General features: G+C 38.5%; 1 protein-coding gene across 4 annotated transcripts in view; it reads left to right on the top strand.

The window, feature by feature from the left end:
• Positions 1–9,299, top strand: part of Ecpas (Ecm29 proteasome adaptor and scaffold) — a 104,658-nt gene extending 95,359 nt beyond the window's left edge. For all 4 annotated transcript variants that reach the window (XM_042695194.1, XM_042695188.1, XM_042695179.1 and 1 more), the window contains 7 exons: positions 585–628; positions 724–916; positions 3,588–3,726; positions 5,226–5,331; positions 5,594–5,682; positions 7,774–7,845; positions 9,011–9,299. In XM_042695194.1, the coding sequence (XP_042551128.1) occupies positions 585–628; positions 724–916; positions 3,588–3,726; positions 5,226–5,331; positions 5,594–5,682; positions 7,774–7,845; positions 9,011–9,150 (783 nt within the window). In that variant the 3' untranslated portion in view covers positions 9,151–9,299. The remainder of the gene's footprint in view (positions 1–584; positions 629–723; positions 917–3,587; positions 3,727–5,225; positions 5,332–5,593; positions 5,683–7,773; positions 7,846–9,010) is intronic.
• The last annotated feature ends 5,177 nt before the right edge of the window (positions 9,300–14,476 follow it).

Here is a 14,476-nt window from a genome sequence, read left to right as displayed (position 1 = left end):
TGGGATGCAAAGTGTGTACCACTGGACTGGCTCCTTTTGCTGAGATGGTATCTCACTAACTTTTTACCTGGGCTGGCCTCAGACCTTGGTCCTTCTGATCTTTGTCTCCTGAGCAACTAAAATTGAAGGCATGGGCTACAGACTTGGCCAGAAACAGTGTCTTTTACAGAAGAGCTATAGGAAGTTGCTTTTACAGTGAGCATTTGATGGAGAAAATGATATTGTGGCTCTATGTAATGCTGTACTGTAGTTGAGAAAGGCCAGTGGTCAACAGTGCAATACTGTGGGAATAGTACTGGACTGGAAGTTCAGATGTAATTCTGATTTGATATTCCTACCATGTGACCTTGGTCAGAGCAGTTCTCAATCTTTTATATAAGAGAGGTGATGATAATTCATGGACCAGAATAAATTTTGGCGTATGTGCCTTTAACAGTAAAGCACATTAATGATAAGATGCATCTTATCATAATGTTTGTTGCCACAATTTAATATTCCCAAGAATATTAAAGTCATTAGAGTCATAGAAAGAGAATATGACAAGTATGGGCTTAATAGTATTCCCTCGTCTTTCAACCCTTCAGGAAGAACTATTGAAAGCCATTGCCTGTGTGGTGACAGCTTGCAGGTAAATGTTCTTTGAAAGAAGATGCCATTTCTTAAACTGAAGCTTAAGCGGCAGCCTTTATTAACTGGTCTGATGCTTTTGTGTGGATCCTGTAGTGCAGAGCTGGAAAAGTCTGTGCCCAGTCAACCCAGCATAAATGAAATTCTTCAAGCTGTTTTGAAGGAATGTTGCAAAGAGAACCTCAAATACAAGATTGTAGCAATCAGTTGTGCAGCTGATATTTTAAAGGCCACCAAAGAGGACAGATTCCAGGAGTTTTCTGACATTGTCATACCTCTCATCAAGAAGGTAATGGCCATCTATGTATCTTTATCAAATCTGGCTTATCCTTAAAACTTTTTAAAAGATTTTCCTGGCTTCCAAGTGCATGTTACTTACTAGGATTAATTTAGCTGTAAGTATCAGAAAACCTCAAAATATGTTGGCCTCATACAAGATAGAAGTTTGTCTTCCATATAATAATTGAGACCCTCACAACCTTCATGGATTCTGGTTAATTACAGTCCCCAGTTTGGCCACTCCTATTCCTTACCCATCATCCAATATAAATGAGAAGACTATATGGAAGGAATAATATTGGGCATGTTATTCTCTAAAGGAAGGTTCTGGACACCATTGTGTGACATTTGCACTTATACCAAGTGCAAGTTCTGTACCACATAGCCACTCCTGGTGGCAGATGAGTTAAGAAATAGTCTTCATTCTAGATGGGCATTGCCCTTCATGAAGGAGAGAGTAGGTTGATAGTGAATGAACAGTTGTTGTCACAATAAACTTGCCATGAAAACCTGATGGAGATCCCTTGTGAAGACAGAGTGAAGACAGAGCCCATGGCTCATGTGGATCACTACTACAATACACTGGATGATTTTGTTTTTCCCCTTCCTTCCTTCCTTCCTTCCTTCCTTCCTTCCTTCCTTCCTTCCTGCCTTCCTGCCTTCCTGCCTTCCTGCCTTCCTGCCTTCCTGCCTTCCTGCCTTCCTGCCTTCCTGCCTTCCTTCCTTCCTTCCTTCCTTCCTTCCTTCCTTCCTCTGGATGATTTTGTTTGAAAACAAAGCAAGCAACTTTTAGTTCCTCTCCTCCCCTCTCTTCTCCTCTCCTCTCCTCCCCTCTCTTCTCCTCTCCTCTCCTCCTTTCCTTTCCTTTTCCTTCGCTCTCTCTCCTTCCTTCCTTCCTTCTTCTTCCCGCCCCTCCCTCTCTTTCTCTTTTCTTTCCCTTCCCGTCTCCCTCCCTCCCTCCCTCCCGTCCCTCTCTCTCTCTTTCTCTCTTCTCTTTCTTCTTCTTCTCTTTCTTCTTTTCTTTCTTCTTTCTTTCTTTCTTTCTTTCTTTCTTTCTTTCTTTCTTTCTTTCTTTCTCTCTCTCTCTCTCTCCCTTTCTCCCTCCCTTCCTTCCTTCCTTCCGTCCTTCCTTCCTTCCTCTCTCCCTCCCTCCCTCCCTCCTTTCTCTTTCTTTCTTTCTTTCTTTCTTTCTTTCTTTCTTTCTTTCTTTCTTTCTTTCTTTCTTTCTTTCTTTCTTTCTTTCTTTCTTTCTTTCTTTCTTTCTTTCTTTTTCTTCTTTCTTGTGTGTGCTGGTTCTGAGGCTTGAACTCGGCCTCGGTGCTATCCCTGACCTCTTTTGCTCAAGGCTGTCACTCTAACACTTGAATCACAGCTCCACTTCCAGCTTTTGTGGTACTTAATTGGAGATCTCATGGACTTTCCTGCCCAGGCTGCCTTCAAAATTCAATCGTCAGGTCTCAGCCTCCTGAGTAGCTAGGGTTATAGGTATGAACCACTGGCACCAAAAATTTATTTTTGGTGCTGGCTCAGGCAGTATTGCTGAGCTTTAGTGCTCTACCATTTTGTGCCACAGCTCCACATCCAGCCTTTTAGTGGTTAATTGGTGATAAGATTCTCACAGACTTTCCTGTCCAGGCTGGCTTTGAACCATGATCCTCAGATCTCAGCCTATGGAGTAGCTAGGGTTACAGGCATGAGCCACTAGTGCTTAGTTTGAAGTACTCACTTTTAAAAGACTGGGCACAGTCTTTTTAAAGAGTAAGGTGCAGCTTACCTATTTATTTGTGGGACATGAAATATTTTCAATAGTACTATTTTTTTGTGTTGCTATTTTGCAGTTGTTTTCTTTCAGTAATGAGACAAATGAAGACAATGAGGGGAGAATGCAGTCAAGAATTCAATGTATGGGCTGGGAAGGTGGCTCAGTGGTAGAGTGCTTGCCTTGCATACCTGAGGCCCTGGGTTCGATTCCTCAGCACCACATAAGCAAAAAGAAAAAAGCCGGAAGTGGGGCTGTGGCTCAAGTGGTAGAGCGCTAGCCTTGAGCTGAAGAGCTGAGGGACAGCGCCCAGGCCCAGAGTTCAGGCCCCACGACCGGACCCAAAAGAAAAAAAAGAAAAAGAATTCAATGTATAGCCTACAAAATTAAGAAAAGTAAAGGAAGGAGGAGTGGGTTGGGACATGTGAGTGAGAATGTTGAAATGGGTGATATTGATCAAGATGCATTATATTCATAAACTGCTTTTTTAAATGGCAATTCCTTTGTACAACTACTTAAAGATACTTAAATATGCATAATGATAGTATACAAATATGGGAGACCTATTTTAAGTGGGTTTTGACACCAACTAGCTGGCTAATTACTTCTGGTCTCTTTCCCAGTTTATCAAGAATGAGTTTGGGTCATTACAGTGTTTCTTTAATTATTTAAATCTAATACTGCATATACAGTATTTTTTTTCCACTCGAGTTTACTGATAAACATTTCCTAGATTTGTTAGAGATACATATTCCTATTAAAAGTTTTTTATAACAAATAAGAAAACTCATGATACAGAATTTAGCATTTAATTTCTTGTTCAACATCTCCAGTTTTGAGATCCTCATTATTTTAAAAAGAAACTTGTGATTTCGAAGAAAATTTTAACTTTGGCTTTGTTTTCTCTTTGATGGTGTCTTAGAACTCACTTGAAAGCATGGGAGTTCGGACAACCAAAAGTGAAGATGAAAATGAGAAGGAAAGAGAGCTGCAGCTAGAGTCTTTGTTGGGTGCCTTTGAGAGCCTAGGCAAAGCCTGGCCCAGGAATGTGGAGACTCAGCGTAAGTGCTACAACCTGCATCTGAAGAAATAATATAACCAGAATCACTTACTGAGAACAGATTTTCTGTATGGCCTATGATTATTATTGAGTAATAGAATTATCAAGTATAAATTTTCCTTCTATATTAGCAGATAATCTCATGGATCATTATATTATTTTGCTAGGGTTACCATAAGAAAGTACTTGACAGCTTGAACAGCAGAAATTTATTTTCTCACAGCTGTGGAGGGTAGAAGTCCAAGGTGTCAGCAGAGTTGGTGTCTTGTGAGAGTTCTCTCCTTTTGCCTCTGTGTTATAAGGTCTGTTATATCTGTTATAAGGTCACTCATATTATTGGATTAGGGCCCTCTTTAAAGACTGTACCTTCTTATGTAGTTACATTCTGCAGGATAGGGTTTAACACATCAGTGTAGAAATTTGGAGACAACAACCATGATTCTACAGATAGTTTGACTACAAAAATCATATTTACGATCTTAACTACTTGTGAAGAATTCATACATTTTTTTTTTTTGGTTCGGTCGTGGGGCCTGAACTCTGGGCCTGGGTGCTGTCCCTCAGCGCGCTCTACCACTTGAGCCACAGCGCCACTTCCGGCTTTTTTCTTTTTGCTTATGTAGTGCTGAGGAATCGAACCCAAGACCTCATATATGCAAAGCAAGCGCTCTACCATTGAGCCACCTTCCTAGCCCCATACGCCTATAATCCTAGTTACTCAGGAGGTTAAGATCTGAGGATCGTGGTTCAAAGCCATGCTGGGCAGGAAAGTCCGTGAGACTCTGATCTCCAGTAAACAACCAGAAAACTGGAAGTAGCGCTGTGGCTCAAGTGATAGAGAGCTACCCTTGAGCTGAAGAGCTGAGGGACAGGGCCTGGGCCCAGAGTTCAAGCCCCACGACTGACTCCCCCCTTTCTCCCCAAACTGTTGAGTTTTAGACTCCTGATTTATCAATTAAAATAATATTAATTATACAGTGCTAATATTTGTATCTGGCACAGGGAGTTTAGGGTAAAGGACTGCTGCCTCTTTGAGAGCTTACTGTTGGCATAACCAGATCTCTTTGGCACATGGGTCATGGAGTTTTGAAGAAAAGTGGGGGGGAGTGTGGTTAAGTTTTAAGTTCATGAAGGATAAAATGCATTGAACTGTTAAATGAACATTTGTGCGGTTCTGTTTGCAGTTTGGTTCTGAAGTAAGTCAAAAAGTTTGAGGGAAAATTTATGTCTTTAACGAAAAGTATTGTCCACCTTTTCCCTCTTCTCTCCCTTCTCTTCACCCTTCTCCCTCTCCTCTTCCCCTCCCCTCTTCCCCTCCCCCTCTCTTCTGTCTTCCCTATTCTCCTTCTCCCTCCTCCTTGTTCTGCCCCTCTGCCTCTCCCCCCCTCCCATTGCTCCTCTCCCCTTCTGTGTTCTTATGTCTGTTCCTCCTTTATTCCTTGTTACTCCTCTATACATACTCTCCTTCTCTGGCCTACTTTGTTTGTTTGCTTTCCCCAGGTTGTTATCGTCAGGAGCTGTGCACGCTGATGTGCCAACGGCTGAGACTCAGCACTTGGAAAGTGCAGCTAGGTGTCCTACAGTCAATGAACGCCTTTTTTCAGGGGTAATTTGAGTCATGGTTCAGTTTTTTGTTTTTGTTTTTTAAAAAGTTTGTTCCCCTTTTTCTACCTTCCCACTAGCATACTATATATAATCAATAGAATTCTTACATACTTTTAAACTAGTCGCTAAAGTGGCATAATGATGATACACGTGGGTTTAAAAAAAAAACAAAAATATACCCATGAATAGACATTGTCCCCAAAATGTTTCTAAATAGTAGTATTAAGTGAGAAGCATTTATAGTTTGTTTTTGATTTGTATAGGTTAATGCTTTTAGAAGAAGAACACGCAGATCCTGAGGCTTTGACTGAAATTCTCCTTGAAACTTGTAAATCAATCACATATTCTTTAGGTGAGTCTACTAGCCTGAAATTGGTGAGGTGTGAATGATAAACGTTTATTTCCATGCTAGGGATTTGAACCCAGCGCCTTACACATGCTAGGTAGTTTCTATGCCACTCAGCCACCTTTCCAGTTTCCTTTTCTTTGAGAAAGGGTGTCTCTTTGTTACCTGTGCCAGGTGCAAACTCATGGTCCTCCTGCCTCATCTGGGATTATAGATGTGTGCCAATGCTTAACAGGTCCTAATTTTAAAGCTGAGTTACTGAGCTTCAGGTATTCTCTACTTTGTCCTAGAAACTAAAGTTCTAGAACAACTAGTGAAATGTCCTACATGTACTCATATATTTTGATGCCTTTCCAAAATGGAAAATTTTAATTTGAAATTGTGGGATTTTTTTTCTTAACACCTAGGTTAGACTTTCATAACAACTATTTTTTTTTTAAAGTCATTTGGAGCCTGTCATCAGTGGCTCACACCCGTAATTCTAGCCATTCAGCAGGTAGAAATTTGAGGATGTTGGTCCAAAGCCAGCCTAGCAGGAAAGTTCATGAGACTCTTATGTCCAATTAACTGCCAAAAAGCTGGAAATGACACTGTGGCTCAAAGTAGTAGAGTACTAGCCTTGAACACAAAAGATCATGGTCAGCGCCCAGTCCCTCCCTGAAGTCAAGCCCCAGGGCCAGCACAACAAAACAAACAAAAGGAATGCAGTCCAGAATTATTTGCTGAGTTCAGTCTCCTTTAATTTAGTCTCCCATAATCTGGAACACTTCTTTAACTTTTCTTTTTCTTATAACATGGATGATTTTGAAGAATGAATTATCTTTGTTTCCCTCTTTAGAAAGCTGAATATGTTTCAACTGACATTTCTTCATGATTAAATCAATTTATGAATCCACTTGGGCTATTACATAGGTGATGTGTTTTTCCGCATACCAAGGTTCACACAGAGTCCATTTGTCTTGATTTGGTCAGGGTACTTCAATTTACTGTATTTTTTTTTTCACCTTACATCTAGTATGCACCCCTGTGGGAACCTGTTCTTAAGACCATTCAAATACTCTCTTAAATCTTTATTGAGTAAGCAGTCTGTGAGAAGACACTAAAAGAGCAAGCACATATACTTCTCCAGAATCTCTTTTCTAGACTTAGCATACATTGGTGATTCTTTGTTAGCAATTTTTACATAGTATTTAGTTATTGGTGTTCTGTGTAAGCAAGATTCTTCTCTTCTGTCTCTTTGTCAGGCAGCTTTGATTCATGGATTCTTTCTGTTCCCCCTAGTGATGATCTTGTCTTTCCTTCCGCCTCCTCTTCTCTCCCGCTTTTTGTACTAGAATTTGAACTCAAGAGACTATACTCTCTAGGCAGGTGCTCTACCATTTGAGCCACCCCCATGTCCTTATTTTTCTAATTTGTTACTAAAATTATCCCAGGTATGCAAATGGAAACCCCTTCAAGCTGAGTCTCCTATTCTTTGGCAGGTCATCATCATTCTTTGTAGCGCTTTCTTCCCTGCTGTGGACTTAGTTACATGTTAGTCTTCTTGGTAGACAGTTTTACTATAAGCTTGATGCTATGCCAAAGAGTAGATATCAAAAAAGCATGGTTAAGTTGTGATTCTTGGAGGTAGCGTGCTTTTAATGAATAAAGAGCTGGTAACTAACAAATGTGGCACTGAAGGAGTCCAGGGGCCTCTGTGTTGCGCCAAACACTGAGTGGTATAATGTTCTTTGGTAAAATGAAGAAGTAGCATACAAACCTAAAGATGGGAATGCAATGGGAAGATAATAATGTGTTTGAGACAGTGTCTTTTGGTCTCCCGTATCTAAAATTGGTGCTTTCAATATTATCATTTCTTGTAGTGATTGGTAAGCTTGGCTGAGGTCCACATAGCCCTTCAAAGTAAGGAATGTGGGCAAGTTACACATTTCAAATATTTGATGATAATTAGTAAGTGAAAGCTTACTTCAGAAAACAAAATTCAAATGTTCCTTCCATGGAGTTATAATTTCTTAACATCTTTTCTTTCAGTAATGATTTAATCTTGGAACTTCTATCTTTAAGGCATACATGTAAGTGTGTGAGTTTCCTTTTTAGAAAATAAGACCTACTCATCTGTGAGAACAGAAGCTTTGTCTGTGATAGAATTACTGCTTAAAAAACTTAAAGGTGAGTTCCTGATAGTTCAGATTAGAAGATCATAAAACCTATTTTAGAAATTCAATTTCAGCTTTTGTTTTTTCTCTTTAACATACAAATTAAATATATATATGTATATGCACATGCAAGTAGGATATATAAAGCTAATTGTAAAGAATTAGTAAGCTATGGTAATTTCAAAGTAACAAAATTTTTGTTTCTATTATGAATTCTGATTTAATCTTGGTCAGTTACAGAAAGTGATTGGCAGTGTATAGTAGAGCTCATGTATGCATCATATAAATAAACATAATGACATTCTGGGTAGAGGATGAGGAGTTATTTTTAACAGTTACTGGAGACATCAAATTTGATTGTAGCTAATTTTTGTTTCTTTTTCATCCACTTCATTTCTTCTTTTTCTTTTTTGTTTAAACCTTATCTAGAGAAGTAAATTTCTTATAAAAGTTTGTTGTTTCAGTGATAAACCTATTAATGTGTATTTGTCACTGGTTTGAAAAATAAAGGCTGTATCTCTATTCTTCTTTCTAAAAAATTATTTTAACCTATTGATTAAGAATGCAGAGGAGAGAACATTTTTCTCTACAACCTTTCCTTAGCAATTACAACATCTCCTCTAGGTCTCTATAAAGCATGCCTTTAGGTTCACATAATCCCTTTCCCCATTGAATTAAAAGAACTGGCACTTAGTTAACTTATTACTGACTTCTCATTTTTCCTAGTATGTATTACTATGTACTAAATATTCTAGATGAGGAAAATTAGGCTTATGATTAACTAACTTGCTGGAAGCCACACCCCTAGAAAATGGCAGATCCTTGTAAATAAGTTTCTCAAATTTTCAGGTGGCATATAGCTCTTACATGTTTTCTTTGAAAAAAATTGGTAAAGAATTATTTATTTAAAGTAATCGAATCATTTTAGCTGAATATATCTAGTAAGTGACTTTTTGTTGTTTGTTGTTAAAATGACTTTTGTTGGTATGTGCCTTGCTCTGATACTTCCTTAAATTATTGATGGTAATGAGATACGTATTGAATACGTGATTACTGTATAGGTCTGTTAATCAAGGGGTTACTTTATGGTTGGGGGGGGGTTAGGATATGTGGAGGAAAAGTAGTATTTTTGTTCTTGTTTGTTCTAAGAATTTTTTGTTTGTTTTGGTTTTCCTCAGAGTCTAAACAGTGGGACAGTTTGACATCTGAATGCAGGGTGCTCCTGATTGAGTCTTTAGCTACTATGAACACAGACAGCAGACCTGAGCTGCAGGAAAAAGCATCGTTTCTGAAGAAAACACTTGAAAATCTGGAGTAAAGGGGAATGGGAAGACTGAAACAAATGCTATGGTCCCTGGGGGTTGAAATGGTGTTCTTTAAAAAAACCAAGTGGGGAAAAGTAAAGATTAATCTGTAGCATGCATCATTCCTTGGCTGAAATAATAACAATAAAAAGCCTTAAATTTTGCTCTTTACTAGCTTTATTTTAATCAATGTTTTATAAGTATGTGGACTAAGTGAGCTTAGTAGATCCTGGGGTGTTTGAGCTGTGGTCATAAACGAGACTGGCAATCGTGGCAGTTAAAAGGAATTAATAAGCCTACTCAGGAGGCTGAGATCGGAGGATTGCTGTTCTGAGGATTGCTATTTGAAGACAACCTGGGCAGAAAAGTCCTCATGAGACTCTTATCTCCAATAAACTACTCCAAAAAAGCCAGAAGTGGTGTTGTAGTTCAAGTGGTAGAGCACTAGCTTTGCGTACAAAGAGGCTCAGGGACAGTGCCCTGGCCCTGAGTTTCAAGCCCAGAACCGGCCAAAAAAAATCAAAAACAAAAAAACCAAACCAAACACCCGCAACATCACAGGGCATTTGGATAACAGTCCTAGACCTGGATCCAAGCTGAAGTTATTTTAGGAAGAGGCCCTCTATAGCACATAGTTTAATGAAGAAATAAACATGGAGATGACCCAGTTTCCTTTTTGCGGTTTGTGCTAAGGACAGAACCAGGTATTAATGTCCTTCCCAGTGAACTTTTCTGGGTAGCCTGTTGCCAAATCAGGTTCACTCTGACTTGCCCTAGAAATTCCCAGCATGAGGTGTATCTAGGATGATATACAATAGTCGTTGGGCTAGAACTGACCTGACTCATCTACTGTGCCCTTCAAAGCCAGAAGCTCGTCTTTTTATGTGTTTAGATAGTTAAGTTCTAGATTGTTTAGCACCTTTACGGGTTGAGAGAATAACTCAGTCTCTAATTGTTATTGAAATCCTTTTGAAGGCACATGAAAATAGATTGGGACAAGATTGTTCTTTCTGTTATTGAAATCCTTTTGAAGGCACATGAAAATAGATTGGGACAAGATTGTTCTTTCTGTCTGTGTCTGTGGTTATGTATTTTGCAAAAACAAACCTCTCAAAACAAAATAGCAGATTGCCTTGATTTAGACTATTTGTAATCTCAAAACTGTAAGGACAACTTAAAATTTTCTGTCATTTTTCTGCTAATCATATGAATTTAAAAGGTAAAAAGAAAGTAACTGGAGAATTACTTTTTTTCCCTTAAAGCTAACATGATACCACTCAAAGTAAATAATTGCAGCCAGGTTCTTTGGCTTTAATTTTTCCTTTTCTCCTGCTGGCACCTGCCTGTAAGTATTCAAACCTAAGTGTTTATGGCAAGCTGAGAACTCTCTAGCTTGCCTTCTATTCCTAAGCACAAGACTGACATATTCAGTACTCCGCTTGTTTAAATGAACACCAGGCATCTCTATGTTCATTATTTTTTTGGTAGAAAGTCTATATTTTTTAGTTTTAGTAGTCTCCTTTGATCAATGTATTTTAAGGTTTTTGACTATGACACATAATAAAATCAAAATTTTTACATCTTGAGGTAGCATGTGCGTGTGCATGTGTATGTGTGTCTATAAATATAAAATCTTTAGATGTTTTGTGAAATAATACATAGTTGGTGTATGTGTGATACACTTTTATGCCAATGTCTATTTCTCTTCTGTCTGTTTCTTAGATCCACTAAATTCAGTTTCTAACTCACAACTGTATTACTACTCGCAGTTGGGAAAAGCGCTGCTGTAGGTAGTAACTGAACTTGCCTGGATTTACTCTGGGTTGCTTTGATTGGGAGAAGGGTTTCCACATAAGAAGTTCAGTGTTTCTTACGAACATCATCCTTGCTGATACTGAAAAATGATTGTGAGCTTTAATAGCATTGTGACTTTTAAGGAACCTATCATGGACTTGCATTTGAGAATGGTTTTTGCTTGGGTTGGGGGCAGGGGTGAGGGGGATGGGAACCTGTTCCTCAGAAGTTTGTGGCCTCTCAGGTCTTGGTGTTTTTCAGATCAGTATTTGCCACCACTAGGGGCAAACTTTCACATTCAGTACCTCAGTACCTAGGATACTTTCTTCTTTTTTTGGGGGGGGTGGGGGGAGAGGAAGGAGGGGTAGTATGGAAGAGCGGAGGAACAGGAATGCCAAACGGGACAAGTACTTGAGAAAGTAAGGTGTATGGACAAGGATTAAAACCTTGTCAATTTTTGTGCTTTTCCCCCATTTTATTTAATACTCGGGGTTTCCCTTGGTGCTAAGAGCGGTGCTAAGATGCCAGAACCTTAGTGCTTACAGCAGTTGAGTTACATTTCTTTTCACTTCTGAAGGCCATTTCTCATTTGTATACTAACTTGACCAGCCAGGTCTTTATTTACGTAGCTAATAATGCTAAGTTCTATTTGGCGTGCACACATTTATTTTAGAGTTACTTGATACTTTGATGCTTCTCTTCTTGCAGATGCGTTAGTGCTGCTTGTCCCACAAACGACTGGTTTTGTAAAGTCTGTTGCTGAACTTCTTATTCCTGCCATGAGTGTACTTAGTGATCTACACACATGTATTGATAGATGAAAAGAAGATGCCTAAAGTGAGAAGATTTGGAAATAATCATGGAAATGGCATATAGCTCTATTTTGGTGTTAAAGAACAGCTGTTTTAATGAATATTTGCTTCCAATTTGCAGATCCAAGATCTGCCTGTAACACAGTCTTATCTGCACAAGAGTGCTACCCAGTCCCCCTGCTTTGCCCTTGTATCTTTTACTTATATACTTACTAACAAGAACAAGAGAAGAAGCAAACATATGACCTTGTTTTTCTGTTCTAGTTGCTCTTTGTGAACACTGCCCTCTGAGGGACATTGCTATCTGCTGCTGTCACAATATATTCATGCTGCTTATTAAATTCAGGGAGTTACTCTGATGGTGATACTTGCTGTAATGTACACTGTTGTTAAATGGATACATGGAACTGATTTTTGTATTTTATATGTGATGTCTTTGCAGAATATGTACTTAGCTAGTGATAAGACTTAATTTTAAAAGAAGTCTCCACCCCCATATCCAAGAAGATATTAAATAGTCAATAAAAGCTGGATGGCCTGTTTTTTTGAAGTGATGCAATAATTTTATTATTTTTTTTACTTTTACCACTTCTCTAGGAAAATAGTTCAACTGACTAGTTATAAAGAAAGAAAGAAAGAAAAAAGTCCTTATTGCATGCCTTTTCTGAGCTAACTCTAGTGAGTAGAATTTGCTAGCTTAAGTGTCTGGGAGTTTCAAGGTGAAACAGAAGCGGCAAGACATCTTTAACTACAGCCAGACACTTCAAGAAAAGTTGTGATTGAAAGATGATTTTCTGTTAGGAGCAATTTCATGTGAGTATATGGAAACAATAGAAGTTCTCGTTTTGACTAAGATTAAGCTGCATGGCTATACAGGCAGTAAGCTGAACAGGTCTGAGGTGGGCATCCAGGTCACATGTGGAGACAGCTAAACGCCTCCTGGGAGCACCTTCCTGGGATGATTTTCTTACTCTTTCCATGAAGGTTTCAAGTTGATTGATTGGGACAATGATGCCCAGTTTTCCAGACAGTGATATTTATGGAAAATTTAAAGCATTTCTTTACTTTGAAAATGGTATGTTTCAGGGCTGGCTAGGGTGTGGCTTAAGTGATAGAGTTCTATCTAGCCATCACAAGGCCATGTTGAAACCCCAGTACTGCTCTCCTCTCTTCCAAAAAAAAAAAAATACGTTTCTTATACACTTAAGTTGTACTCATAAAACCATTGGGAAAAAAATGTGAAGGAGGCTGGCTCCATGTTAGAGCACCTGTGTAGCAAGTGTGAGACCCTGAGTTCAAACCCCAGTACTGGCCCTGCCCCCGAAATAGTAAAGGAGAATGTAAAGTTTACAGCTATTGTAACACAGTTTTATAAAGTAGTTTTGAAAAGTATAAAAGCAAGTTTGGCTAATAGTAGTTAAAGTATCTAATTCTGTTATGCTACCTTTAATTCCAGAACAATTTTCAAATACAAGAATCTTTTCTGAACATTCATTTATTTAATTACTGTGGCTTGAACTGAGGGCTTCACACTCTTGCTGAACCTTTTTCTCTGCTCTTCCCCTTGAGCCACACCTCCAGTTCTAGCTGGCTAACTGGAGATGACACTCTATTTCTTTCTGCCTGGGCTAACTTTGAACTTCGATTCTAAGATATCAGTTTCTGGAATTAACTAGGATTACAGTCATGAGCCACTGACTGGCTAATTAAAGTAATTTTTTCTTTTCTTTTTTATTGTTATTATAAAGTTGATGTACAGAGGAGTTATGGTTACATAAGCTAGATAATGAGTATTTCTTGTTAGACAATGTCACCCTTTCCAAGTTTAAAGAAGGATTTATTTCCATATTGTTGCTAGCCTTCCAACATAATAATTTTTTATTTCTTTGGAAGTGGTGTGTAACTTTACTGTTTGTTTTCATGATTTTCTTTAGATTGGATTTTTAGCATTCAGACTGCGATGTACTTCAGTGTGCTTTATTTTAATCTTGTTCAAGAATTACTGAGATTTTTCACCTTTAAAAGCATTTTATGCATTTGACATTTCTGGGAAGTCTGTTTACTCAGGTAGGCTTTTTCCTATACCATACACCCCTTCCTCTTTGGACCTTCACTTAAACAAATGTTAGATCATTTGTTTTTCTTCAGTTCTTGGTTACTGAATTAAAAATCCACCTTTTAAGTTCACTAACTTTTTCTCATGGCCATTCTAATATTAAAGCCCACTCAGTGAACTTTTCTTTCAGATTTAAAAAATTTTGAGTTTTAACATTTACTTTTTAAATATATGTATTTTGCCACTCCATTTAACATTTTGGTAAACAGACCTAGCTACAATGACTGTATTTCATTAAAATGTCTGCATTTACACAACTGGGTCATTTTGAGTCAGATCATTGTGGATCGCCTTCTCCTAACCTCACTGTTGCAGCATTTGGGGTTATATCCTGGAGCTTGAGAATGTAAGGTTGTGGAGACTGTAGACTATTTCTGCAGAATTACTTTTGACAGGCAATTAATGTGGTTAGACTCAGATTACAAATTCTTACACTGTTGGTGGATGACAGAACCTAGTTCTTTCTATTCGTTTTTCTTAGCTGAGCTGAACTGTTTGCCATCTGCCCTGAGCATAGATGGTGGAGAGGTCAATTAGAGACTTAAGTTTCAGAGACTCAGGTTTCTCTTCCTTGTCCCTTTTGTCTCCAGAAATTCTCTCTCACCTCTTCTGTCTTCC

The sequence above is a fragment of the Dipodomys spectabilis genome, unplaced genomic scaffold, assembly GCF_019054845.1.
Source record: "Dipodomys spectabilis isolate Male_0828 unplaced genomic scaffold, ASM1905484v1 ptg000006l, whole genome shotgun sequence".
NCBI lineage: Eukaryota > Metazoa > Chordata > Mammalia > Rodentia > Heteromyidae > Dipodomys > Dipodomys spectabilis.
The sequence above is the reverse complement of the archived record's forward strand: the minus strand, read 5'-3'. Positions and strand labels throughout refer to the sequence as shown.